The following is a 27,223-nucleotide window of genomic DNA, read 5'->3' on the forward strand; positions in this document are numbered from 1 at the left end:
CAAAATAGTAAAATTTGATGAAATGTCAGGTCAGTGCCGTCAGTGCGGCATAGTGCAGTTTTTAAATGAATTTTTTCAAACAAGACATTCTATGACAAAATATCAGATTAGGTTTTCAATTTATGTAAAGTGTTTAATATCAAAAGCTTCGATTTTATAAGCACTTTTTATAGATTACAATATATACCTTCTTGTATTGCAACATCATAGACCATTTATTTTTGTTTTTATTGCCGTAAAATGTTGCTTTTTATCATAAAATTATGAATGTTGATTTCGATATTGTCTACCAGACAGAATGAAAAATTAACAGGTACAAATTATTATTTTTATTATCTAAGAAATTTGACATTGTAATTATTTTTCTGGTTACTGACATCTCAAAATTGCGTCTAATTTTTGAAATTTTAGAATGTTCGGGCTCAGAGCTTTGGTTATTTATGGAGCATTCTTATCCTCTTGCTTTTTTGTCCTAATTTTATATATTCTTGGCACGGCACATTACTTAATATCTCATGAAAAAAACACTTGTGAGATGACATATATGTTTGAATATCCTCAATATGTGGTACGTAGCTATCAAACATTCAGTTCTTATCCATTTTTATTTCTTTTATTTCAAGCTCGGATCCAGAGATATTTAAGAAACCAATTTTAAAATTTCCATATCAGATGCATAAAGTACTTAAGGTCTCTTAATTTGCTTAGCAAATTTAAGCCCCCTAATTCTCAGTGTAACTTTTTATTCTAAAGGGGCCATGCCTAAATCACGTAGTTTTTTTCTAAAATTTTAAATTCCCTTTCCCGTAAATTTATTTATGGGTCATCCAAAAATAACAATGAAATAGGGGGGGGGGGGGTCAAATCTGAATATTTCTGATGAATCAACAAAGTAGTACAACTTTTGAACAAGAAGTTCCAAATTTTCAAACAAAAAATATGAATTTACAACATCAAATGTGATATTTGATATTTTAACCAAGGCAAGATTTAAATTTTCTATAAAATAATTGCATTTTCAACTACAAACATATTAGGCGAATAGTTTAATTTTCAACCTAAAAGAATAATTTTCTACAAAGATTATGAATCGTAAAAAAAAATTTTTTTAAAGAATCAATCTTCTTTCAGAGTTCAATTTTCGATTTAAAATGATAAATTTTCAGTTAAAAAATGTAATAGTGGATATTACAACAGAAAGATGTTAATTTTAGATTAAAAATTTTAGTTTAATTTCAATAAATAAAAATGTTTAATAATAAAACTTTAACTGAATTTAAACAGATGAATTTTTAACAAACAAAAAAATGATTTTTGCCTAACATTTTGAACCAAATAATTGAATTTTTAGTCTAAATAGGATCACGTTTTAATTAAAAATTGAATAGTTTCATTCTCATTAAAAAAATTTCAATTAAGAAAAACAAATTCTCTACCAGGAAAATTGAACTTCCTAACGAATACTTTAATTTTCTATCAAATTATTTAATTTTCAAATATAAGAAGACAAGTATACATCAATTTTGAACTAAGTAGTCGAATTTTTAAGCTAACGAGATGAGTTTTCTACAAAAAAGTTGGATTCTCTATAAAATAATAAAACTTTCAACCAAAAAGATAAATTATTATCTAAGAAGATTAATTAAAAAAAATAGTAAATCTACTTTCAACCCAGGAGTTCAGTTTTCAACCTAAAAAGATGAACTTTCAACAAAAAATATAATAGTTGATATTTAAACAGAAAACGATTTAAATTTAAAAAGAAAACAATTGAATTTAATAAAAAAAGTTCATTTTTAACAAAGTATTTAAATCCTCAACTAAAACGGATGAATTTTTAATAAACAAAAAAAGAGTGTCTACCAAAAAAGATGAATTTACAAAAATATGCACACATTTTAAAACAAATATGTAGCTGAATTTACAATTAAAAGGTTAATTTTTCACAATAAAAGTAGGAATTTTTAACCAAATAGTAGAATTTTTAGCCTGAAAAAAGATCGTTTTGGAACCAAAACTGGCATAGTTTAATTTTCTTTGGCAAAAATTGAATTTTCAGCCAAATAGTTGAATTTAAAAAAAGGTAAATTTTAAACAAACAGTTAAATTTTTAATTGAAATGATGTGTGTTCGACCAAAAAATTAATTTTTAATAAAGTATTTCAACTTACAACCAAGGAATTGCAAGAAAAAATCATTTCCCCCTCTTCCAAAAAGAAGACTGCGCAATGTATACACGGCCTCAAATATGCAAATGCTATCAGGTTTTTTTTATGAATGTGAACAACATAATTGAAAAATCATACATTTGTTGAAGAAAATTCACAATCGCCCCCTCCGAAAAAATTTCTGGATCCGCCCTTGATTTACTTTATGATCTGAAGCTTACATTAACTTAAATTTTGTAATGCAGCGGATAGCACTCAATGAGGATTTAGAGAATCGCTTTCCCAGATTTGGATTATATGCCTACGGGGAAGGTTTTGTAACTGAAAAGATCCGTAGAATGAAATTCTCTGGGATTCCTGTTCTTTTTATTCCAGGAAATGCTGGTTCCCACGAGCAAGGTAATTCTCTTAATATAAATTTTTTCTTGTTGTTACCTCTAATATAAATTATTATTTTACAGTGCGTTCTCTGGCTTCAGTTAGTTTGAGAAAAAGTTTAGAAGATAGAACTCCGTTCCATTTTGATTATTTTGCCGCGCACCTTGGCAAAGATTATTCGGCTTTGTACGGAGGTAAGAAAATTGTATTCAATTGCGCTATTTTTCAATCCTGAACGATCTTATATTTTATTACTTTTTTATTGTTCAAGGTGTCTTAATGGAGGAAACAGAATATGTATCTCATTGTATAGAAAGAGTCCTCCAATTGTACAAAGGCAGAATTGGCAATGTTGTTATAATTGGACACTCAATGGTAAGTTAAAGTGGCGAAATTAATAGCATTGTTCTGTACGTTGTCGAAAAATGAAATATTCAATAATATGCAGTTCGAGTGTTAAAAAATTAACAATAAGTGACTTTATAAGACGATTTTGAATAATTTCAAATTGTAAAATTTAAGATTTTAATTTCAAAGTTTATTCAAAAATTGTTTCAGTCTACAAATTCAATTTCAAATTGCGTAATTAAAAAAAAGTATAATTCTTGCATTTTTTGAAATAGAAAGCCTGAAACCATTAAAATCTCATGGTGCTATATTTAAACTTTAAATGCAACCATTTTTATTGTTCCATTCAAAGAATTTTAAATTTGTAAGGAAAAGTGTTAAATTTTCATGTAACAATTAAATAATGTTTAATTCGAAAATACTCAGAAGAAAAATAATTCAAACTAAAAAGATTTATGTATAAAAAAGCGTTAGAATTTCTCAATTCTATTTTTAAAAGAAAGGGAAGAAATTTTGGTATTTAATTTTGGATGAATTGGCAGAGGGGCATTTTTTATTTTTAACATTTTTATTGAGCTGTTCGAAGAGAGGAAGTTTAGAATTTTCAATTTTTTCTAAAATGTAAGAGGATCATTTTTTGTTTTTAAGATTTTTTGTGAATTTGGAAGGGAGGAAATATTGGGTTTTAACGTTTTTCTGAATTTTAATTTTGAAGTTTTTCTAAACTGGAAGAGACTCATTTTTTATTTTTAACATTTTTATTAATTTGAGGTAAATGGGAGAATTAGTTTTAATTTAGAGTATTGCAAATTATATTGTGGATTTCTATGTTTTAACTAGAAGTCTTTGCAGGAGTCTTTTTGCAGTTTGAAAGAAAGGAGGAAATTTTGGTTTTCAATATCTTGTGTATGGGAATAAGGATCATTTTTTATTTTCAACGTTTTATTTAGTGGAAAGGGGCGAAATTATGGTAATTTCCTTTTCTTAATTGAATGAGGCTATTTTTTTACCATTTTCATTGATTTAAAGGGAGGAACTTTTTATTTTCAATATTTTTTTATATTGGAAGAAGGTAATTTTTTAGCATTGTCATTGAGTCGAAAGGGAGGGAATTTCGATTTCAAGCTTTTTCTTAATTGTAAGAGGGTGATTTTTATGATTTTCAGGTTTTTGTTTGATTTGGTAGAAAGAAATATTAGTTTTAACTTTTTTTCTGAATTGGTAGAGGTGCATTTCGTATGTTAACAATTTTTATCAAGTTAAAAGGTAGGAATTTTTTTATAGACGTGAGTCACTTATTTGGTATTTTTAACATTCAGAAGAAAGAGGTGAACTTTTTATTTTAAAATTTTATACTGAATTGGAAAAGGGACATATTTTATTTTTAACATTTTCATTTATTCGACTTCAAAGGGAGGATTAGTTTAAATTCATAGCATTCATAGCAAAATGATAGCTTGGAATTATATTTTTGTCCCAGTCTTTAATTTTTGCAATCTATAAAAGTTGAAAAATATTTTGCAGTTTAAAGGAACTTAATTAAAAATTGTCCAATTAGAAAGTGTTAAAAGCATCCATTTTATACGTATAAATTATTGAGGGATTAAATTCGCAATTTCCGAATTACAGTAAAACCTCTTAAATGGTGCCTAGACTTTTTCGTTTGTGCATTTAACGTTTAGTATAATTAATAATTTCAATTTATCATTTTCATACGAAGATAAAAAGCGGTTATAAAAATTATAATTATTTTCACATATCTAGATTTTTAAACTTATAGATACTAAAAATTCGAGGTCCGATCCAAAAGTCCTATTGAAAACATTTGTTGAGCTTTAATTTTCAAGGTTTAAAATTCAGAAGTATTCCACACTGAGTACTTTAATTTTCAGTTCAGTCTTGATTACTTAAAAGGAAAAAATTCATATTTATTTCTTTAATAACCGTGAAAAACGTTTGCGAATCGGAGAAACGCTGAGAAAGTTAAATTATTTTCGTTTAACAATTAATATTTATTTCCTAGGGTGGAATCATAGCCAAGGGTGCGCTTCTCATGATGCCAAATATCAACGCAAGTTTCGCGAGTATTTTAATCACATTAGCAGCCCCTCATACTCCTTCCTTAGTTTTTGATCGCACGTTTGCAAACTACTATCATAGTCTAGACAATTTAATGCCTCAACTCAAGAATGCAGACGTTAGTGTAATTTCAATAGGAGGTGGACCGAAGGATATTCTAGTGACCTCTGCCCAGACAGTAGATCCTACCGCCGATCTGAATCTTCTTTCTAACAGTATTCCCGATGTGTGGCGAAGTACGGACCATTTGTGTATTCTGTGGTGTAAGCAATTGGTCCTTTCAATAGTTCGCGCTCTTTTTGATAGCGTGGATATTGCAGCCCGACCTCCAGCAATTGCTTCAGATCCTGATAAAAAAATGAGGGCTTTGTCCTATCATTTTCTAGAGGTAGAATATCCTCTTTATTGTTTATCACTCTATACGCTCCTTGTTAGGTATCAGTACCTTTGATTTTAGTCTTATTTTCCATAAATTTATTATTTCAGCGTCATTCAGGAAAACACTCGAGATATTATAAAGAAAAAACTCACTTCGAATCAGGTGGAATTTGGATAGAAGACATTCGTAGACAATATGAATGGAGTGGCAAAAGTATCACTGATGAAAAAACAGAAAAATCTGTTGTATACCTTATGATCAGGTTCACTGATTTCGCCAATCATTTAACCATTCAGGCCTTGAATTTAGACAGCAAAGATTGGCTTTTTGCCTGTTCTGCATCCAGCATCGAAGGCCACTCGCGAGTCTGGTAAATATGAATCTCAATTTTAATATAGACACAGATCATAGTCCATCAAATTTCTTACACAATCCACATTTTCCCCCTTTAATTTTAAACACCCTCTAACCTTAAGTCGAGAATTTTCACCCAATTTGTCCCTTTTTTCTAAAGCTTCGATTCATTTTTTAGGATTTATTAATAGAAAATTTAAGATATCAGATTTATTTGGTAATTTGGTATTTTCGAAAAATATCGTCGACACCGAAGAAATCTTTAATGATTCAGTCGAGAAACTAAATCTGGAAATGAGAATATTTTCAGGAAAATAGAGGAACGTATTCTTTTGAATAAAATTAATGCAGTTACTATTATTAAATTAAAATTAGAATGCTTTAAACAACAATTTTCAACAAAAGATATTAATTTTGAGCCAAATAGCGGAATTCTCCACACAACAAATGAATTTTCAATCAAGATTAATGTTGTACTAAAAACATGAAGTTCCAATCAAAATTATGAATTAAAAAAAAATTCATTTTTAACGACATAGTTCAACTTTTAACCAAAAAGACACAAAGTTTTTATCACAAAAAATGGAATTCAACCGAAAAGACGAATTTTCTACAAAATAGTTAAATTTTCAGCCGAAAAGGTTGAATTTTCTATCAAATTGTTGAATTTTCAAACCAAAGACAGATTTTCTAAAAATCAGTTTAATTTTTAACCCGAAAATGTGAATTTTAAACAGTAATTTATTTTTCAACCAAATAGTTGAATTTTTACCCCAAAAGACGAACTTTCATCAAAACAGTTTAATTTTCATTAAAAAGAATGACCTTAAAAAAAATAGTTGTATTAATTTTTTTAACCAAAAAATAAAATTTTTAACCAAATACATGAATTCTGAACGAAAATGTAGTAGTATATATTTAAGCCAAAAACATTAGAGTTTCAAATAAAAACAGTTAAATTCAACCAAAAAGATGAATTTTAAAGACAGTAAGTACAAAGTTGTTCAACTTTAACTATGTAGTTAAGAAATGTAATAGTTGATGTTTTAACCAACAAATATTTATATTTTAAATTAAAAACAGTTGAATTTATTTAAAAAAAAACGAATTTTCAATAAATTATTTGAATCTGTAACCGAAATAGATTAATTTTAAACAAAACAGTTGTATTGTTAACCAAAAAAGATTAAATTTATATCAAAATAAATGAATTATAAAACAAAAAAGACGAATTTTCTACACAACAGTTGAATTTTCAACCCAAAATGATGAATTTTCAACCAAAAAAAGTTCATTTCGTTCCAATTGCTGAATTTCCTACCAAACAGTTTTTTTCAACCCAAAAAGACGAATTTTCAACAAAAAAGTTAAATTTCTAATCAAATAATAAAATTGCTAATAAAAAAATTAATTCTTACCTGAAAATATCATAGTAGACTTTTCAACTAAAAATAGTTGAATTTTGATCCTGAAAAGACAAATTTACAACAAAACAGTTTAGTTTGTAACCATATAATAAAATTTCTAATAATAAAAGATCAATTTTCAGTCAAAAATATATTAGTAGACTTTTCAACCAAAAATAGTTGAATATTGAGCTCTAAAAGACCAATTTTCAACAAAACAGTTAAATCTTCAACCATATAATAAAATGTTAATAAGAAAAGATGAATTCTCAGTCAAAAATATATTAGTATACTCTTAAACTAAAAATAGTTGTATTATTCGGTTCTGCGATAAATAAATAGGAATTTTGATTCACTTTTAATACTTTTAAAATATTTAACAAAATACGTGAAACGGCATGTTATAAAACTGCGTTTAAAAAAATGGTTATCTTCATAATTTTTTTATTTTCGCAAATAATCATTTCTTTTTGTTTTATGCACTATAATATTTTTTTAGCTCACTTAAAAAAGTGTTTTGACCAACAGAAAGCTTTCAACTGCTAAAAATACAATAGAGATAAATTTCAACATCTAAAGAATTAGGAAAAAAAGTAGGTTTTTAAATAGTAATTTTTTTACTTCTTTCTAGCCTACTTAGAAAAAAATTGATGATAATAATTAATTAAACACTATCTACTGAAAAACATACATTTAAGGAATTTAAACACGAGCTTTTTTCAATTCTATTTATCCATTTCTCAATCTTAGATCATTTTAAATTTTTTCATTGTGTATTTTCATCAGTAGAAAGTACTGAAGTGTTTAAAAGATTGTTCAAAGACTAGAAATCTTGCCAAAGGAAAATACGCTACTGTTAGAGGACACTGTCGTTCAATATTCAGACGATAACCATAATATATAAAAAAAGTGTTTAATATAAAATAAATTCCCTTTTATTCCCCTTTTTTGGAAATAATCCCCTTTTTCGTCTAAAAGTGAACTACTGAACCGCTATGATCCCTGTATAGAGAATACAATTTTTTTTGCAAAAAAAATACTTATTGTACTTATTTCATTCTTTTAGCGAATGGGGCTGGAATTTATCGAATCGATCAAAAATACTGCCCGACTCAATTTATCGTCGTAGAAAAATCGTAGATTTAAGTTTAGATGAAATTAAACCTTTGAAGTGTTCACACATAGTAGTACGAATTCCACCTGGTAAGGAGAGAAAATATGTAAATGTTCAAGTCGACATGCATTCTCGATCATCTCGAGTTCTAAACTTCGACGAGAAGACTTCTCTCCTCGGTGCTTTTTTTCTTCCCAGGAAGTCGATGAATGTAAAAATAGCACGTGGAGATATTCGACATTATGTGAAGCTATCAGGAATTATGGATGCTGTTTCTGCAGAGCTTAAAATTTTAGAATGTGTAGACGTATCGCAATCGCTTTGCGGAATAGCAGAATTGATAGAACCCTGGAATATAGGAGCAAGTCAACTCATTTTTATGACTTGTAGCAAGTGGGTAACCCTTTCAAAGTTTGGAAGCTGATTTCTATAAAATCTAGAGCTCAATTATTTCTCTGTTGCAGTAACGCAGGATCGAAGACTTTGCACATTCAAACAAAACCTGGAGAACAGAATAGGAATCCTCCAGAATTAAGACTTTCCTTGGATTCCACGTGTTCCTACAGTTTAAGTGTCCAAAGAGCATCCATAGTGGAAAGAATTGCTTGTGTAGTTCGAGACCGGTGGGCAATTCTTTATCCCATATTGATTGCTTTATTATTATTGACAGTCGCCGTGAAATTCGACGACAATCGAGATTCTTTCCTAACTACGGGAGTAACTGTGATTCTTTGTGTTGCACTAGGCATCATTTTGGAAACCTGTGTTTCTTTTGTAATTTTACATATATTGGCTATCAGCATTAGCTGCTCAGTCATTTTTCTCGGTTCGGTGGCGCACAACATAGCAGTGAGGTTAGTACATTTTTGTTAGGTGCTATCCATACATTACGTAACACATTTTTACGATATTTTAGTTCCTTACCGACCAAAATATCTGAAATACCAATTACCACAATTGGAAGTTAGGGATTGCCCATAAACTATGTCACCACTATTTTATGGAGGGGGGGGGGTCTCACAAAAACCTAAGATTGTTAGTTGGGGTGGGAGCAGTGAAAGTATTGTTGCGTGTATATTAACCCCTTTAGAAGTTAAAGAAATTTTTTTCTCTGAAAGTAAATATGGTGACGTTTTTAGTACGTTTCCAGATGATGAATGTTTTTGGTATAAAATTAATTTTTTTTGTTTAAAAATTTAATTGTTTAATTTGAAAACTCAACTTTTTGGTTGAGAATTCTTGAACTCTATTAGAAATTTGTCTTTTTTGGTGGTAAATTAATCTTTTTGTTTAAAAATTCATATTTTTTAGTTCGAAATTCAACTTTTTTTATGAGAATTCTTAAATTTTATTAGTAATTTGTCTTTTTTGGTGGTAAATGAATCTTTTTGTTCAAATATTCATCTTTTTTAGTTAGAAATTCAACTTTTTGTTTCAGAATTCTTGTATTTTGTTAAAAATTCGTTGTTTTTTTCAGTAGTAAATTAATCTGTTGGTTTAAAAAAGCTCTTTTAGTTAAGAATACAACTTTTTGTTTCAGAATTCTTGAATTTTATTTGAAATTCGTATTTTTGGTCGTAAATTAATATTTTTGTTTAGAAATTTATCTTTTTTAGTTCGAAATTCAATTTTTTGTATGAGAATTCTTGAATTTTGTTCAAAATTCTTCTTAAAAATAGAAAATAAAATTTTCTTTCTCTACTAAAAACTCAACTTTTTGGTTTAGAATTCTTGAATTTTATTAGAAATTCGTCTTTTTGTTAGTGAATTAATCTTTTTGTTTAAAATTCAACTTTTTGGATGAGAATTCTTGAATTGTGTTGAACTATTCCATTTTTTGGTCGAAAATGTTTTTTTTTTTTTTTAAAGTGAAAATCCAACTTTTTCTTAAAATTGAACTATTTTGTTAAAAAATATTTTTTGTTTATATTGTAAATTAATCTAGTTTAGTTGAAAATTCAACTTTTGGTTTTAGAGTTCTTGCATTTTGTTGGAAATTCGACTTTTTTTTGTATAAAAATAACTTTTTTATCAAAATTCCATATTTATTGATTTGGTAATTCAAACGTTTTGTATATAAAATTCGTCATTTTATCTTGAAAGTTCAATAATTTAATTCAAAAAATCAACTATTGGGTAGAAAATTATTTATTTTTATAATTTGAAATTAATTTTTTAAATTAAACGTTTAACTATTCCATTTGTTGTTAAAATTTTATTTTTCTAGTTTAAAAGTTTAATAATACTTGGATTAACTGCCACATAAAATTCAAATAGGCACATTTCAATACTTATTCTGAAAGTCACATTTTTTATTTTAATGGTTGATTTATTACCGAAGTTTATAATTCACCACACGGTCACAACCAAATCAGCGATTGTTAAGGGGCGAGGGGGGGGGGGGGGGGGGGGGGGGGGGGGGGGGGGGGGGGGGGGGGGTCAAAAATTGGTGAGTAGTTTATAGATGGTCCCTTATTAACATCAAAAAGAAAGAAAATTAAAACAATATGGAACATGCAACAAACTCCTCACAGTAAAGGAATATCCCCAGATATTCCATTTTATACCTTTTATGTCCCGGGTTATCCGGGAACTTTAATAAAAAAAATAGTAATAATCTTTAAATAAATGATCAACCTAATAAATGATTAAATTTTCAAACAAAAACCAGTTGCATTTTCAATCAAATAGTTGAATTTTCAAGACAAAAAGACGATTTTTTCAGAAGAGAGTTAAAGTTTCAACAAAAGTTTATTTTCAACCAAGAAAGATGCTGTTTAAATCCAAATGCAAGAATTTTGTATGAAAAAGATCAAATTAAAGAAAACTAAGTTAAAAAAATAGATGAATATTGAAGGAAATAAATGTATTTTCAACAAATAGTACAATTTTCAACCAAAAACAGATAAATTCTGAACCAAGAATATAAAAGTGAACTTTTCAATGAAAAAATGATGTTTTAACCAAAATATTTGGATTTTATTATTGGGTTCGTAGCGAGTAATAAATGGGCATATATTGGAAAAAATCGAATCGGGGGGCCAAATTCCAAACTTAGTCACCGCTAACTGATTTTTCACGACAGTATAGGGTTGATGTCTTAAAATATTACGTAAGAGTATCGATTTACACCCTCTCCTTACATTATTTTTTATCTGAATCCAAAATATATGCTTCAACTAATTTTTAAAAAGCTGTTACGTAATTTATGGATGGACCTTTTTAATTTGACTGAAATTTTAAAGAGGAAATACTCTATAAAGACTTTTATATTGGTTTTCTAAACAGATTTTTAGCACGTGCGATAGCATTTTCAACCACTTGGTCCGATTGGTTGCTCGGAGGATTAAGTCAGCTGCCTATTGTGACGACAATAATTGTCATCTCAATTATACCAGCCACATGTGGAGCCCTCGCAATGATAGTTTCCGTCTTTTTGCAGTTTTTAAAATTAACTCAAATGTACGAGGACTATTTAGAAGAGTTGTTTTTATCATCATTGCGACATTTTAATTTGATCAGACGGCGCAGTGATCGTCCACACAATGAGGAAAAGGAGGACACACGACAAAAAATACTCAATCAGATGATTCTCTTTTTAGTTTGGAATTTCACAGCAGTGCCTGCCATTCCGTCGGTTCTTGTCTGGGCTAAAAATTTCAGGTACTTTCTATACTTTAAATTTAAAAGAGAGTTTAGGGTGTCTACTAAAAAAATATCTGGAAAAAAATTCTCTGACAATTCCAGGTTTTTTTCAGGTATAATTTTTCATAGTACGGAGCCATTCAAATATTTCGCATTAAAAAACATAATTTACTCGGAATGTAGAGGTTTCAATTAATATTTTTAATAATTTAGAAAGCTTTGACCAATTATATTACGAGATATTATTAAATATATTAGCAACATCGATTAATTAAATAATTGTATAATACTGTAAATATAATTAATCGCTTTTTAATTTGTCTATAAAGTTCATGAATTTGAATAATAACATTTAAACAATTTTATTTTAAGTAATTCCACGTTAAATCATCTGAAGAATTTCAGCTATTGTCAGTAATTTTTATTAAATTTCTAATATCTGTTCTTTAGGGTGCTGAAAGAAAAACCTTAAAATAATTTTTGAAATAATCAAAAAACTTAGAAGATATTCAAAATTGAAAATGTTGGTCCTTTTTTTTATAAATTTCCAGAACTTTTCATTTAAATCCCCAAAGTTATGGAAGTTTAAGAAAAACAGGACCAACATTTTCAATTTTGATTATATCTTCTAAGTTTTTTGATATTTCCAAAAATTATTTTAGGATTTTTCTTTCAACACCTTCAAGAATTGATATTGGAATTTTCATCAAAATTACTGAAAATAGCTTAAATTCTTCAAATGAGTTGACAAAGAATTTCTCTTTTTCTTCTCATACTTCAAATTCAGTGCGTATTAAACAAAAAATAAAATAGTGAAATTTTCAATTAAAAAAATATAATTTTCCACACAAAAAAAAACAAATTTACTAAGTAAAACTATAACTTTTTTTGCAGTTATAGTACGAGATTAACTACAGAAGATCCAGTATTGCTTTATAGCTGGATTGCTTTAGTAGGCTGTGGAACAATGGGGCTTGTGCAAATCCCGTGCAAAAGTGAGAGCAAGGTGGCTCGTTCCATATCATTTTTACTGCGAGGTATCGCGTGGATGATTATTTGCACCACCGCCACTCCGGATCCATTTTTTTATCAGTGGCTTTTGCCACCTTTCGTCGCTGTTTCCATGACATTAATATCAATTAGTGCATTAATATTTTGACAAGGCTTTTAAATTATTGACTCTAAATCAAAATGCTCAATTTAGGAAGAGTGCAAGACTGGAAAATTTAGTCATTTTTAGTGCTATTAAATTTGTTAAATGTTGTTATGTAATCATTAAATTATGTCTTGCGACTAAATTATTCTTATACGGAGAATCCTTTCAATTCTTTTTAAGCGTCCAAAAACTATTCCCCATTTAAATTGTTTAATAATAACGAAAAAGATGCAAAACTGCTCCTTCAAAGATTATATGGAGAAAATGAAGATTTGCCACAATAAAATACCAATTTTCAACCAACTACTTGAATTTTCGATCAAATAAAGTGAATTTTCATTTTAAAAGGATAAAAAATTTTATTGAAGATGGAACACATAGTTATATTTATTGTTAAAAAAAAAAAATTGTGAACCAAACAAAAATCATTTTTAACCAAAAAGATTAATTTTTAACTAAAAAGATACATTTTTCATCGAGAAGGTTAATATTCTAACACAAAAGACGAATTTTCAACAAAATATATGCATTTTCAACCAAGTAACAAAGAATTATTTTCAAGCTAAAGAAAACTTTCTACGAAGCAGTTGAGATTTCAACCTGAAAATATTATTTTCAAAAAAAAAATAACTTTCAAAGAAAGTGTTGAATTTTCAAACTAAAAAAGACGAATTTTAAATAAAATTAAATAAATTTTCAACTAAAAAATATAAATTTCCACGCATATTGAATTTTAAATCCAAAAATACGATTTTTAAACAAAATAAACGAAGTTTCTACTAAAAAACATACATTTTAAGGCGAAAATGGAATAATTACATTTTCAGTTTACAAAATTAATTTTGATCGATAAAAAATTAATTTTCAACAAAATATTACAATTTTTAAAAAAATTGAATTTTCAAGCCATAAAAGATGAAATTTAGACAAAATAATCAAGCTTTCAACTAAAAAGGATCAATTTCACTCAAAAAATCAATTTTCAAGCAAAAATGGAATACGTAGTAAACATTTATGGTGGGAAAAATGATTTTTTAACAAAAAGAGGAAACAAATTTTCAACAGAATGATTAAATTTTCAACCAAAAAAATCAGTTTTGAAGCAAAAAGATTAATTTTCTACCAAAAACTATAATTTTAAATAATAAAAAAACCAATTTTCAACAAAATACTTGCATTTTCAACGAAACATGGCATAGTTCAATTTTTAGTTAAAATCTTAATCTGAACTGAGCTAATTAATTATTAACTAAAATAGAATAAGTCTCAACGAAAAATGTAATAGTTGATATTTCAGCCTAAAAAGATAGTAATTTTTAACCAAACAGTTGCATTATTAGCCAAAAACAGATGCGATTTTTACGATAATAGATTTATTTCAAACCTAAAAGACGAGTTTTCAACAAAACAGTGGAATCTTCAACGAGGAAAGATTTTCCAGTCGATAAAGAAAGCAAATTTAATCGAAAATTTTGAATTTCTATACCAAAAAGACGAATTTTGTAATAAGCGTTAACAAAATAATCGAACCATGAATTAAAAAAGATAAATTTTCACACAAAACTCAATTTTCAAGCAAAAATGGAATACGTGGTAAAAATTAACAGTGGAAAAATTATTTTTTAATAAAAAAAGGAAACAAATTTTCAACAAAATGATAACATTTTCAACAAAAAAAATCAGTTTTCAAACAAAATGATTAATATTCTACCCAAAAATAAATTTTGAACCAAATAATTTAATTTTCTACCAAAATAAATGTAGTTTCAATCCAAAAGACGAATATTCAATTAAATACGTTACATTTTCAGTTTGAAAAATTAATTTTAAATGATAAAAAACAAATTTTCAACAAAATACTTGCATTTTCAACTAAACATGGCATAGTTAAATTTTTAGTTAAAATCTTAATTTTCAACTAAAAGAAAAAGAATTTGGTAAAAAAGTATTAAATTTTCAACAAAGGAAAAAAGTTTCTGAACTGAAGTAATGAATATTCAACGAAGAAAGATTTTCCACTCAAAAATGAAAACAAATTTAATCAAAAATTTCGAATTTCTATGCCAAAATGACGAATTTTGTAAAAAAAGTTGTATTTTCAAAGCAAAAATATGAATTTTCAACACAAAATAATAATTGAAATTGTTGGTTGAATATTTTTCTGAAATAGTAGAATTTTCAATAAAAAAATACGATTGATCCACAATAAAGTTGAATTTTCAACCAAAAGGTTTGAGTTTTTAAGAAAATTATTAAATTTTCAACAAAATAATTCCATTCTCAACCAAATAATAACATTTTTAACCACAAAATAATTTGTGGATGACCACTAAATTCAACTCCAGTCTATCGAAAATTCCCTGAATCTTTTAGGTTTTTCCTGATCAGTTTTAAATTCACTAACTTTCCGAAATTTCCTGACCTGTAGCAACCCTGTTATTGGAAGAAAAATCCTGACCAAACGATACAAATTCGTGGTACTCTCCCAATTTTTTTCAGCCTAGTGTCCCTAGATTATGAAATAAGACTCAATTTTCAAAATCCTACATGATTTATTATAAAATAGTCGTAGACAAAAATCAACGACATGTTTATATCTAAACTATATGTCTTTGCGCTATAAATATCGAAAGAAGCGAGAAAACGGAAACTAGTTTCTTCGATCTTAAAATATATTATTATGCTTTCCCCTGTGAAAAATAAAATATACATGTTGGGCATGTCGTGACATGAATTATGAACTCGTGCACAGGCACTGTGTTCTCTTACATTTACAAGCTGTAGACACGTCGAGAATATAAAGGCTTCTTTTTCTATACTTTTGAAAAGCCATCACAGCAAAGAAAAATTATTTTCCGCCCTCGGTTCCGTTAATCACGACTCACAAATTGGCCATTGCACATCAATGCATTAAATTATAACGAGATAAATTGAATCTGCTAAGCTTTTATTAAATAATATATGTAGCGTTGACGATATGACGAAAAAGTGACACACAGTGTATGCGAATTTCATAAAGTATTAAATTAATACTATCATAATTCTGATACATGGGTAGTATGCCATGACGATTTAACTTACAGTAGCGTAACTTTGCGGCTCAGTAGTCAAGAGCCCATTCATTTTCTTGAAGAAATGAATCCACGACGTCTTTCATTGCCAGGTTCGGTATCAATTGATCCTGTGTGAGGCGAACACGAGTTACAGGATCGAAATGTCCTACCCTCTGAAGATGTTCCTCGATATCCTTGCGTTCGTAAGTAATGCCACTTGGTGTAATTACTGGCTCTTGGAGAATTTCAAAACTGATCTTGCCACATAGGTAGTCCGGTACTTCTCTTTTCTACGAAATAAAAATTAAATAAATAAATATTTGAACGTTTCAAACCGAATTTGTTGAAAATTAGGGTGGCCACCAACCCGGGAGAACCGGCAGAAAACCGGGATAAAGCCTGGAGAGAAATATCACACATGGAGATTTCCCGTATTTCATAATTTGCGCATTTTGTAATTCTTGAAAGTTCCCAACTAGAAATTATATAATTTTTAAAGTGTTTAGAATAATTAAACTTTAAAGGCTTACAATATTTCTCGCATTATTTAAAATTCTGCAATTTGTAATGGTGAAAGTAACAATAACTTTTGATTTGAAAAAATTACATCTTTTAGTAAAAAAACCTATCCAGTCCTTTTAAATGTCACTTGATACTGCATATGATACTTATTAATAATATATTTTTAGATTGATTGTTGGAGGTTTGGAATTTTTAATTTCAATATATTGTTGTTTCAAATTCAAATATTCAAAATTTTAGGACCATTTCGCTATTAAATATTTCGAAATTTTATATTAAAGGCCTTGATAGTTTTGAATTTAATAATTTTCGATGTAAATGTAAAGCAATTTTTGATTGAAAAGCATGAAACTGTACATTTTTAAACAATGAAATCATAACGTAACAATATTGTTTTGTATTCTTTATCTTAATTTTTAATTTTACATTTAAGATCTTAAAAATCTCCGATTGAAAATTTAAACAAATAAGTAATTTCAAATTGAAAAATATTTTATATTCGAAAATTTCTAGAATGAATGATAATTCTAAAGGAAGATTTGAAATTAAAAAAATTAAAGTAATTGTAAGTAGTTACAATTTTAGTTTTCTGAATGTTTTTTAACAATACTACATTTTTAATTTTTTCCATTTTAAAGTTTTAATTTTCAATTAAAACTGAATTGGTTAAATTTTGGAAAGTATTATTAGCGACTTGAAAATTATTAATTTTTTTCAGTTTTAAACGAAGTTCTCATTCGTTTAAGTTCCAACGTTTGGGAGTATACATTTTTTCATTTTTAACGTTTCCCATTTAAAATGACTATATATTACAAAAGATTTTTATTCTAAATAATTTAATTCATTTTTAAGTTTAGAAAACTTCTTCTAATCAGTTTTAATGTTAACTTATAATTTTATTATCTCATGACAATTTCAAATTCTAGAATATCAGAAACTTGGCATTTGAAAGATTCAATTTAGTTTTAATTATTAAATTGTAAAATTTTAATCGCTTTTAATTCAAATTATTCAAATTTAATAAAAGTCTTCAATATTTAATTATTTATTCTGAACGCTTTTAATTATGAAGAATACAATTTCAATTACTCTTAATTTTAAACTATCCAATTTCCAAAATTTGAAACTTAAATTTACAATTTTTAACGTTTTTACATTGTCATATTTTTACGTTTTTAATCTAGGATCATTCTAATTTCGTGATTCTCCAAATCAAATAACAATTCTTTTATTTGTAGCGCTTCGACTTAGAAATTATTCAATTGAACTCGTTTTTCTATTTGAATTTTCCAAAATGGTTGGTATATTTTTTTAAATTTCAAGAGCTTGCAATTCGAAATTATTCCTTATTAACTATTATTTTAAAACTATTTAAAAGCTTATATTAAAAAGTTGGTTTAATAATTAATTTTTAAATTTGCATATTTTCATGTTAGTAAATAGAAATTCAGAGACAGGAACGCGCGATTTGCGCGTGTGCATTTTCTGCTAGTGTGCAATAAAACGCTTATCTGTACTTTCCTTTATTAGACACAACAATTTCATTATCCTTCTTATTATATTATTTAAAAATAAATTAAATTCTTACAAAAAAGTTTGCTGACATTTATCGACTTCCGCAATATATAATATATATGAAAAAATCGTGGGTTTTGCAAAGAAAGTTAATTTTTTTACAAAACCGGGAGAAATCGCGAATATTCACCAGGAGAACCGAGAGAACCGAGAGACAAAAATTTTTAAAAAATGGACACCCTGAAAATTATCCAGGGTAGTCGCAAAATTTCATTTTAAACATTTCCTGACTGATAATTTAAAGACAAGAATTCTAATCTAGTAACACTTCTGATATAGAATTTTTTATTAATGGAATAAAATCATTATTCAATATTCTTAGTGTTGCCACAGCCTAATTGACCTAAAACAAGTGGGGGAGGGGGGACCTATTTAGACAGAAAAATGTACCAAAAGTGACTAATTTCTAACCTAAAAAGTGACAGAAATTGATTAGTAATTGACACTGATAATATAACTAATATTGTTTTGAATTGAAAAAGAATTTAAAAGAATTTGATTCGTAAGAATTGAAAACAATTCTTAAGTTAATTTCAATATAATTCACATGAATTGGAAAAATGGTTAGAATCCAAAAAATTCAATTGATTTGGAGTGAATGTAGAGGAACTGAAAGGGAATGAGAATAATTCAATGAAGTTCATACAAATTCAAGGTGATTGCAAAAGATTCAAACAAGTTGAAAACAATTTAAAAAGACGAAAAAATTAATTGAATTCAACAAATTTAACAAAATTTCAAATAGTCAAAAAGAATTCAGGATGAATTTCAAATAAATTCCAATAAATTGCAAAAAATATTTGAAAATCTCTTAAAATCTTTGAAACCATTCGAAATCCCTCACTTTTTGCGAATAAATTGCTTGAAATTCATTAAAAATATTATAAAATCTCATGAAATTCTGTGAAAACTGATATTTCCTGGAATCCTAAAAAATTTATTAAAATGCCATAAGAGCTTCTGAAATCTCTTAAAATCATTGAAATCCTAGAAAATCTTTGAAAATCCCTTGGAATTTTTAAAAATACACTCGGACTCCGATTTGAGTACGGTTTTGGTTCTGACTTTCAACTCATATGGGGGGGTTCTCCCAACGTAAACCACCGCTAGCCTCGTTTAAGTCTAAACCAAAAGTACTTGCACATCCAGTTTTTCTTTTGTACGTAGTTTGGGGATGTTACAAGATTATTTTTAGGCAAGAAATAAAAAAAATTGTACAACACGTTTTTGAGAAAAATGATTTTTTCATTTTTAACTATTAAAAATCTCAATTTTCTCGAAAACGACGCCAAATATAAATAGCAGTTTAGAGTTCAAAATTGTTTAGCTACCTGAAATCTATTAAATTTTACCCTTCCAGACATATATCTTGTTTTATTTAATAAATTGGTCCAAAACGATAGAAAACATCGATAAAAATCGATTAAAATAGCATTTAGTTTTACGAACCATAACATTTTCTTTTCAAAAACGTTTGTTGTTAGTTCACTCACTATGTAAAGAATATGTTCCATGATATTATTAAGGTTTTTGAGCTTTAAAATAGGGAAAAATGTTTTTTTATCTCAAAAAGTCGCTTTAATATATTTTTCATACTTCTTTTTAGAATTTTTATTAAAATATACAGAATCTAGATCTGGTAAGGATACATTTCTTATAGATTTTGGGAAAAGAAAAAATGTTGAACTATGAATTGCTATTTCTACTTTGCTTTGTTTTCTGAAAAATGCGATTTTCAATCGGTAAAAATATTTCTTCAATTTTAGAAATAAAACCCAATTTTTCTCTGCATTGAAGCTCAGGAACCTTAATAACCTCATGGAACATATTCTTTACATAGTCAGTGAACTAAAAACAAACGTTTTTCAAAATAAAATGTTATGGTTCGTTTAACTAAATGCTATTTTAGACGATTTTTTTCTATATTTTTGAAAAAATGTATTAAATAAAACGAGATATATATCTGGAAAGGATACAATTTAATATATTACAGGAAGCTAAACAATTTTGAACTCTAAAATGCTATTCATATTTTGCGTTGTTTTCGAGAAAATTGAGATTTTTAATTGTTAAAAATGAAAAAAATCTTTTTTCTTAAAAAAGCGTGATACGATTTTTTTCTTTCTTAGCTCAAAATAACTGGGGGCATCCACGAACCACATGCAGAAGAAAAAGTGGATGCGCAAGTACTTTCGGGTTAAAATTAATTGAGGTGAGCCGTGAAACATCAGGGCTGTGTGAAAACTGAGGGTGGACTGACGCAATATGGCGCAACGTGACGCAGTTAGTCAGCTAGGGTTTGGTGAAACGGGGTCCAAGTATATTTTAAAATCTTATAGGCCCTGCAATATCACATTATATCTCCCGAAATTCCAAACAATTTTTTATAACCGCATAAAAATTTGTGCAAATCCCTTAAAACCATTAAAATTCATCGAAAATTGGAAAACTTAGTAAACTCTTGAAAACGCCTGAGAATCTTTTAAAGTACTCCCAAAAATATTTAAAATCGTTTGAAACGCCTACAAATTATTAAAATTAATTCAAAATTCCTTAAAATATTTTAAAGCCTTCTAAATATTTTAGATATTTAAAATCCTTTGAAATATTTTGAAATCCATTAAAACTTTCTAAAACACTTAAAAATGTCTTGGAATGTTTTTAAGTAAACCAATTGAAAATTTCTCGGAATCTATTAAAAAATCCTAAAATATTTATAATCCTTTGCGATCTTTGAAAATCCCTTGAAAATTTTTGTTACTATTCAACATGCCTTGGAATCTTTTAAAATATATCATTTGAAAATTTCTCGAAATATTTCAAAATAATTGAAGATCTTTGGAATCACTTCAAATTAATTAAATCTCTTAAAAATACCCTAAAATATTTCAAACCCTCTAAAACTTTTCAAAAAACCTTAACATTTTTTAAAGATCACAAAAATTCCTTGGCATTTTTAAGAATATCCTGAAATCACCAAAATTGTTTAAAATATTTGATAATACCGTTAAATATTTGAAAATCTTTGAGATCCTCTGAAATCCGTCAATTCTTGTGAATAAATTCTTTGAAATCCATTAAAATATTATAAAATATCGTGAAATTACATTAACTATGTGCTTTTAAAAACCCTTAAAATGATTTATATCCTCAGAAATCGGATAAAATTCTTTGAAAATTTCTAAAGCTCTTGAAAATTCCTGGGAAGTGAAAAAAATATCCTAAAATTCTTGGCAGTTACTTAAAGTACTTTTTACAGAAATTCCATGACTTTTGGAATTGAAAAAAAATCTCTAACTTTTCCCTGATTTCTATGTTGTTTTTTTTTTAATGTGGCCATCCTGATTATCGGTCGAATGCTACCCTCTAGCTCTAGGTATTAATAAATTAATTAGTAAAACAGGACTAACCCTTCTTCTATCGTCAACTTTGGCGAAGAGATCGTTTAGACGAGTGATGCAGGATTCTTTCTTTTCCTCGATTTCGTCGCGTTTCTGGGCCAATTCAGCTTCGGTTTTCCCCTCAATCTCCTGCTTTTCTTTCAAAGCTTCGAGATTCCGTTGAGCATCTTCAATCAATAATTGATTAAGATATGTTTGAAGTTCGATATCTTGGATAATTCTCTGTTCTTCCTTCAGCTGGAATCGACGTTTTCGCGCCTGCCTCAGGACACTAGTCATGTCATCCCCGTAGTTCAGTTTCTGTTCCTTTGCCAGATCTACTCCTGTTTTTTTTTCACTCAGTTTAAGTTATCGATTCATATTTTAATCACTTTTTTTTAAACATTTGGCATGCAGTAAAAAATACTTAAAAACTCAAGAGTGTAAAATGGGACTAAGCGGCGCATGTAGAGGAAAACAGGCTTACCCGCAACTTCATTTTTTATAATATTGCCTTTTTCTCTGAATGATAAATTTTAAGATTAGCGATTGCTTTCTTTTTCACAAATAAAAAAATGTCTTTTTTAGTGCAGTTGTGTTAGTTTTTATAACAAGGTGGCCGTTGGAACGGGAAACCGGGAATTTTTTTAGACTGGGGAAAACCGGGAAATGACAGTGCATTTTTTTTTTGACCGGGAATTTTACAAATTTGTAGAAGAAAAATCTGCCCACGTTCGATTTTAACAGTTTTTAAATAATTAGTGGAATTTTCATGTTTTTCAATTATGCTATTATTTAGTTTACAATGCGTAATTCAAAATTTTTTACTTTAAAAATTTTCCATTTAAAATTTTTATTTCTAAGCTTACATTTTTAATTTAAAGAATTTTAAAATGCTTTCTTAATGACTTGAACAAATAAAAAATAAAAGCCTTTGATGTTGAAAATTATGGATAAATATCTGTACTATCTGTACTTTGTAATATCTGTAATATCTATACTTTAAGTAATAAAAAGTGAACAAAAACGATTTGACAAAACGATTTTAAACCAGTTCAAAATTTAAGAATTTTCAGATTTCAAACGTCAAAACGTAAACGGTTTCAATTTGAAAGCCTTAGTCATTAAACAAATGTGAAAATGTGACTGAAAGTTTATAAACTTTTTCCAACTTGAAAATAACTTCATAATAATATATTCTTAATTAAATGAATTTCCATTTGAAATTTGAAATTTTTAATAAAAAAAGATTAATTATTGAATATTTAGCAATATTTGAATCTATAATTAAGACAAGTAAATTGAAACCAAATATGAGTGAAATTTTTAATTTTTGCCGTATAATTTACAAATAAACATTTATAGAAAAAATTTGAGTAATTTTGAGAGATATTTAGGAGTTTTAAAATAAATAAAAATTATCATTCAAATTTTAGAAAGTTTTCTAAAATCTTGTAGAATCTTTTTGGAAAATCTTGTTAACTTTTTAAATATTCTCTTAAAATAATTTTTCAAAATTAAAAGTTATTTTTAATTTCCCTAGGAATCTTAGGAAAATGTTTTTATTCTTTTAAAACCTTTCACAATTCTTGAAAAGAATCTAATTTTTTTGCTTAAAATCTGCGATAATCTACATTTTGTTTTATATTGGGCTATCATTTCAAGTTTTACATTAAGTTTAAATCTTTTCAAAACTCCTACATATCTCTTGAAATTACTCAAATTTTGCCTACAAATAACAAATGTTCAATTGTTATTTGTAGATCAAAATTGTAGAGAAATTTTCTAAAATTTGCAGGATTTTCTGAAAATTTTAGACAAAAATTCAATTTATTTTGACAGATATTTAGAAGTTCTGAAAAAATTTCCAAAATAATTTTTAATTAAAAACCAATTTAAAATAACTTCTAGATTTATCAAGATTTTGAAATAAAATGTTGAAGCTTTGCAAGGATGTTTAAACTATTTAAAAAGAAAATAATTGAATTTCTGATTTAAGAAGTGTTCAATTAAATTTTTTTCAATTTTTCAATATTTGATGGTTCTAGCTTAAAATTCCTTAAAATTATATAATTTTGACAATTTAAAGTTCATTGATTGATTTTTTAAATTAGAGCATTGAAAATGATAACGTGGATTTATATTTTTTTATATTAAAAAATGTTAGTACCTTCAATTTTATACGCGTAAATTATTGAGCATTAGAATACAACATTTTTTAATTAAAAACTTTTAAATTAAAATTTTAAAAGTTAAAAATTTAACAGTTCCTCTTTGAGTGCTTTCATTTAAACTTTTAAATCTTAGTTTTTATTACCTCAAGTGGAAAATTTTGTAGCTTTAGTGTTCCATTTTTTAAATTTCATTGACCGTGAAAAATGTTTGCGAACCGAGAAATGACAGGGAATTTATTTCGTTGATTTAAACGGCCACCCTGATAAGAATTTTTATTTTTGGGGGGAAATGTATTTTAATTGGTCTTATACGTGAGCATAAGAATTTTGGTTATCTTCCAAGTGGCATTAGTATATTTTTAATGGCACGAAAATTAATTTTTTACCTAAAAATGTAACTATTCTGTTTTTCGTTGAGAATTTCCATTTTTTTAGTTGAAAATTGATGTATTTTGTTGAAAAATAATTTCTTTCGTTAAAAATTGAATTATTTGGTCAAAAATTCTTTTTTAATTGGCCGAAAATTAATTTTAAAAATAAATATTTAACTATTTCATTTTAGGTTGAAAATTTAACTTTTTTAGTTGATATCTCATGTATTTTGTTAAAAATTCGTTTTTTTACTGTCGATAACAGTGATTTTTTTTAACAAAGTTAAAAGTATGTTAGTCGCCCTGAATTTTCGGGACGACTAGTCCATTCCATTGTCCAACTCTCCCAATTTTTCAGGATGACTAGTCACAGCCTTTTTTAAACTGAAAATATAACTATTAAATTTTAGGTTAAAAATTTATATTTTTTAGTTGAAAATTCATGCGCTTTCTTGAAAATTCATTTTGTTTCTTGAAGATCAATGGTATTGAGTGAAAATTTAATTACTCCGTATTTGATTGAAAATTTATCTTCTTTAGTTGAAAATTCGTCTTTTGTGGTAGAGTGTTAATCTTCTTGGTGAAAAAATAATCTTTTTGGTCGAAAATTCATATCTATTTGGTTACAAAATTAAATATTTGGTTAAAATTCGTTTTTATTGTTAACATTTTTTTAACTCTAAATATAACTCTTCCTTTTCAGGTTGAAAATTTATCTTTTTTAGTTGAAAATTCCTGTATTTCGTAGAAAATGCTTCTTTTTCGGTAAAAAATTAATACTTTTTATTATAGATTCCTTATCTTGGTGGTTGAAAATGTATCTTCTTTAGTTGAAAATTCGTTTTTTGTAGTAGAATATTAATCTTCTTGGTAAAAAATACATTGCTTTTTGGTTAAAAATTAGTTAATTTAAATGAAAATTGAACTATTTTATTCAGACATCGTTCTTTATTATTAAAAATTGATTTTTATGGTAGAATATTAATCTTCTTGGTGAAATATTCATCTTTTTTCTTGAAAATTCATTTCTTTAGATACAAATTTATCTATTTTGTTAATGATTCGTTTCCATGGTTAAAAATTGTTTTTTGAACTTTAAATATAACTATTCCTTTTTAGGTTAAAAATATTTTTTTTTTAGTTGAAAATTCATGTATTTTTTTAGAAAATGTGTTTTTTTGGTAGAAGTTCATACTTTTGAATAGATTCCTTATTTTAGTTGAAAATTTATCTTTTTTAGTTGAAAATTCCATTTTGTGGTAGAGTGTTAATCTTCTTGGTAAAAAATTCATTTTCACGGTTAAAAATCAATGAATTGAGATACAAATTTAACTACTTTGGTAGTCTTTTTTGGTAGAAAATTCATACTTTTGGCTAAGGATTCCTTATTTTAGATATAAATTCGTTTTTTGCGGTAGAATATTAATCTTCTTGGTAAAAAAACCAATTTTCTTGGTGAAAAATTAATTAATTTAGATAAAAAGTTAACTATTTTGAAGAGAATTTGTTGTTTAAAGTTAAAATTGGTTGTTTTTTTAACTGTAAATAAAACTATTCCCTTTTAAGTTGTAAATTGATCTTTTTTAGTTGAAAATCAATGTATTTTGTTTCAAATTCATCTTGCTCATTGAAGATTAATTGTTTCAACTGGAAATTTAACTACTCTGTCTTTGGTTAAAAGTTTATCTTCTTTATTTGAAAATTGATCTTTAGTGGTAGAATATGAAAGTTCTTAGTGAAAAATTCATCTTTTTTGTTGAATATTCATTTCTTTAGATAAAAATTTAACTATTTTGTTGAAAATTCGTTTTTATAATTAAAACAGGACCTTTTTTTAGTTAAAAATGCACCTATTTTGTTCAAAATTCATCTTCTTTGTTAAAGAATAATTGTATTAACTGAAAATTTAACTACTATTTATTTGAAAATTCGTCTTTTGTGGTAGAATATTAATCTTCTTGGTGAAAAATTAATCTTTTTTGTGGAAAATTCTTTTTTTATGGTTAACAATTTTTAAGCTGCAAATATAACTATTCTTTTTTAGGTTAAAAATTAATCATTTTTAGTTGATAATTCATGTATTTTGTAGAAAATGTATTTTTTTTTGCTAGAAAATTCATACTTCTGGTTAGGGATTCCTTGTTCTAGTCGAAAATGCATCTTGTTTGTTGCAAATTAATTGTATTTAACTGAAAATTGATCTACTCCGTGTTTGGTTGAACATTTATCATTTTTATTTGAAAACTCGTCTTTGGTGATAGAATGAACAGAAAATATGAATCTATAAAAAGAGAATAACTTTGAAATTGGTGAAGAAAACACAAACAAAGAGCATCAACTTTACCTCTTTGTAAATGTTTGATAGCTTCATCATAGAGTTCCAATTCTAGGAGAGCAAGTCCCAGAAAAAAGTGTCCTTTGACCAAACAAGGATCCATGTCCAGGGCACGTCTGCAATCCTGACAGGAAGATTCCCATCGCTTCAGTTTAAGATGGCAAAGAGCTCGGTTTGTAAAGTACAGCGCCTGGCTCGGATTCTTGATCTGCAGAAACGAATTTATCATTCCTAACCTGTCAGAATGACTTTGGATATTCTAGTGGCACTTACGATTGCCTTTGTGTAGCAATTCGCAGCATCTTCGTACTTGTGGAGACTGAAAAGTCGATTCCCCTGTTCCTTGAGCTCCTTATCGGAGAGATTTGAGGTTGAGTACACTTTACTCATGATATTAAAAGCCTACCTCGGCAGGAAAATAGTCCACTACATAAGGTTTCAAGAATCACTTAGTTATTTTTAAGACTCTTCGTAGAAGATGTCAAATAAAAGAAAAGAGGAGACAAAATTATTAACAAAGTAAGGACCCATAACCTCGATGAAACTCCATTTTCACCAAACCAGATGACCAAACGTCCATTGACGTCGCGCTGCGCTGCGTTGCGCGAGCTGATGACTAATGATGTTTTTGTGTGTTTTTGTTAGTTTTTCTTTGGGTAAAAACGATTGCATCGCTTGCTAGTAAATTTGATAAGAAAAGTATTTTTGGATTAACAGCTAATATATAATGGCAGATAATGTATACAAAAGCTTTTGTTGATTGCAATTATTTTTGCTTAATGTTGC

At 27.3% G+C, this 27,223-nt stretch overlaps 2 protein-coding genes across 4 annotated transcripts; one reads left to right on the forward strand and one right to left on the reverse strand.

The window, feature by feature from the left end:
* LOC117168939 (GPI inositol-deacylase) lies at positions 1 to 13,201 on the forward strand. Its single transcript, XM_033354929.1, has 11 exons — positions 1 to 313; positions 412 to 568; positions 2,414 to 2,567; positions 2,630 to 2,740; positions 2,818 to 2,921; positions 4,918 to 5,361; positions 5,460 to 5,722; positions 8,179 to 8,619; positions 8,691 to 9,080; positions 11,515 to 11,889; positions 12,766 to 13,201. The coding sequence occupies exons 2-11, from the start codon at positions 413 to 415 to the stop codon at positions 13,028 to 13,030; spliced, it is 2,703 nt and encodes a 900-aa protein (XP_033210820.1). The 5' UTR covers positions 1 to 313; position 412; the 3' UTR covers positions 13,031 to 13,201.
* Positions 5,199 to 27,223, reverse strand: LOC117168940 (E3 ubiquitin-protein ligase CHIP). Of its 3 annotated transcripts, none has more exons than XR_004466587.1 (7): positions 26,711 to 27,223; positions 26,447 to 26,645; positions 21,588 to 21,901; positions 16,109 to 16,370; positions 7,125 to 7,174; positions 5,604 to 5,719; positions 5,199 to 5,320 (listed from the first exon to the last, which is right to left on the reverse strand). XR_004466587.1 is itself a non-coding variant. In XM_033354930.1 (4 exons), exons 1-4 carry the CDS (start codon positions 26,825 to 26,827, stop codon positions 16,128 to 16,130), a joined length of 873 nt encoding a protein of 290 aa, XP_033210821.1. In that variant the 5' UTR covers positions 26,828 to 27,222; the 3' UTR covers positions 15,954 to 16,127. The 3 variants fall into 3 exon arrangements, 1 of the variants encoding a protein (XP_033210821.1); XR_004466586.1 differs by having other exon boundaries at positions 5,201 to 5,320; positions 5,505 to 5,719; XM_033354930.1 differs by lacking the exons at positions 5,199 to 5,320; positions 5,604 to 5,719; positions 7,125 to 7,174 and having other exon boundaries at positions 15,954 to 16,370; positions 26,711 to 27,222.

This window comes from Belonocnema kinseyi, chromosome 3, assembly GCF_010883055.1.
Source record: "Belonocnema kinseyi isolate 2016_QV_RU_SX_M_011 chromosome 3, B_treatae_v1, whole genome shotgun sequence".
Taxonomy (NCBI): domain Eukaryota; kingdom Metazoa; phylum Arthropoda; class Insecta; order Hymenoptera; family Cynipidae; genus Belonocnema; species Belonocnema kinseyi.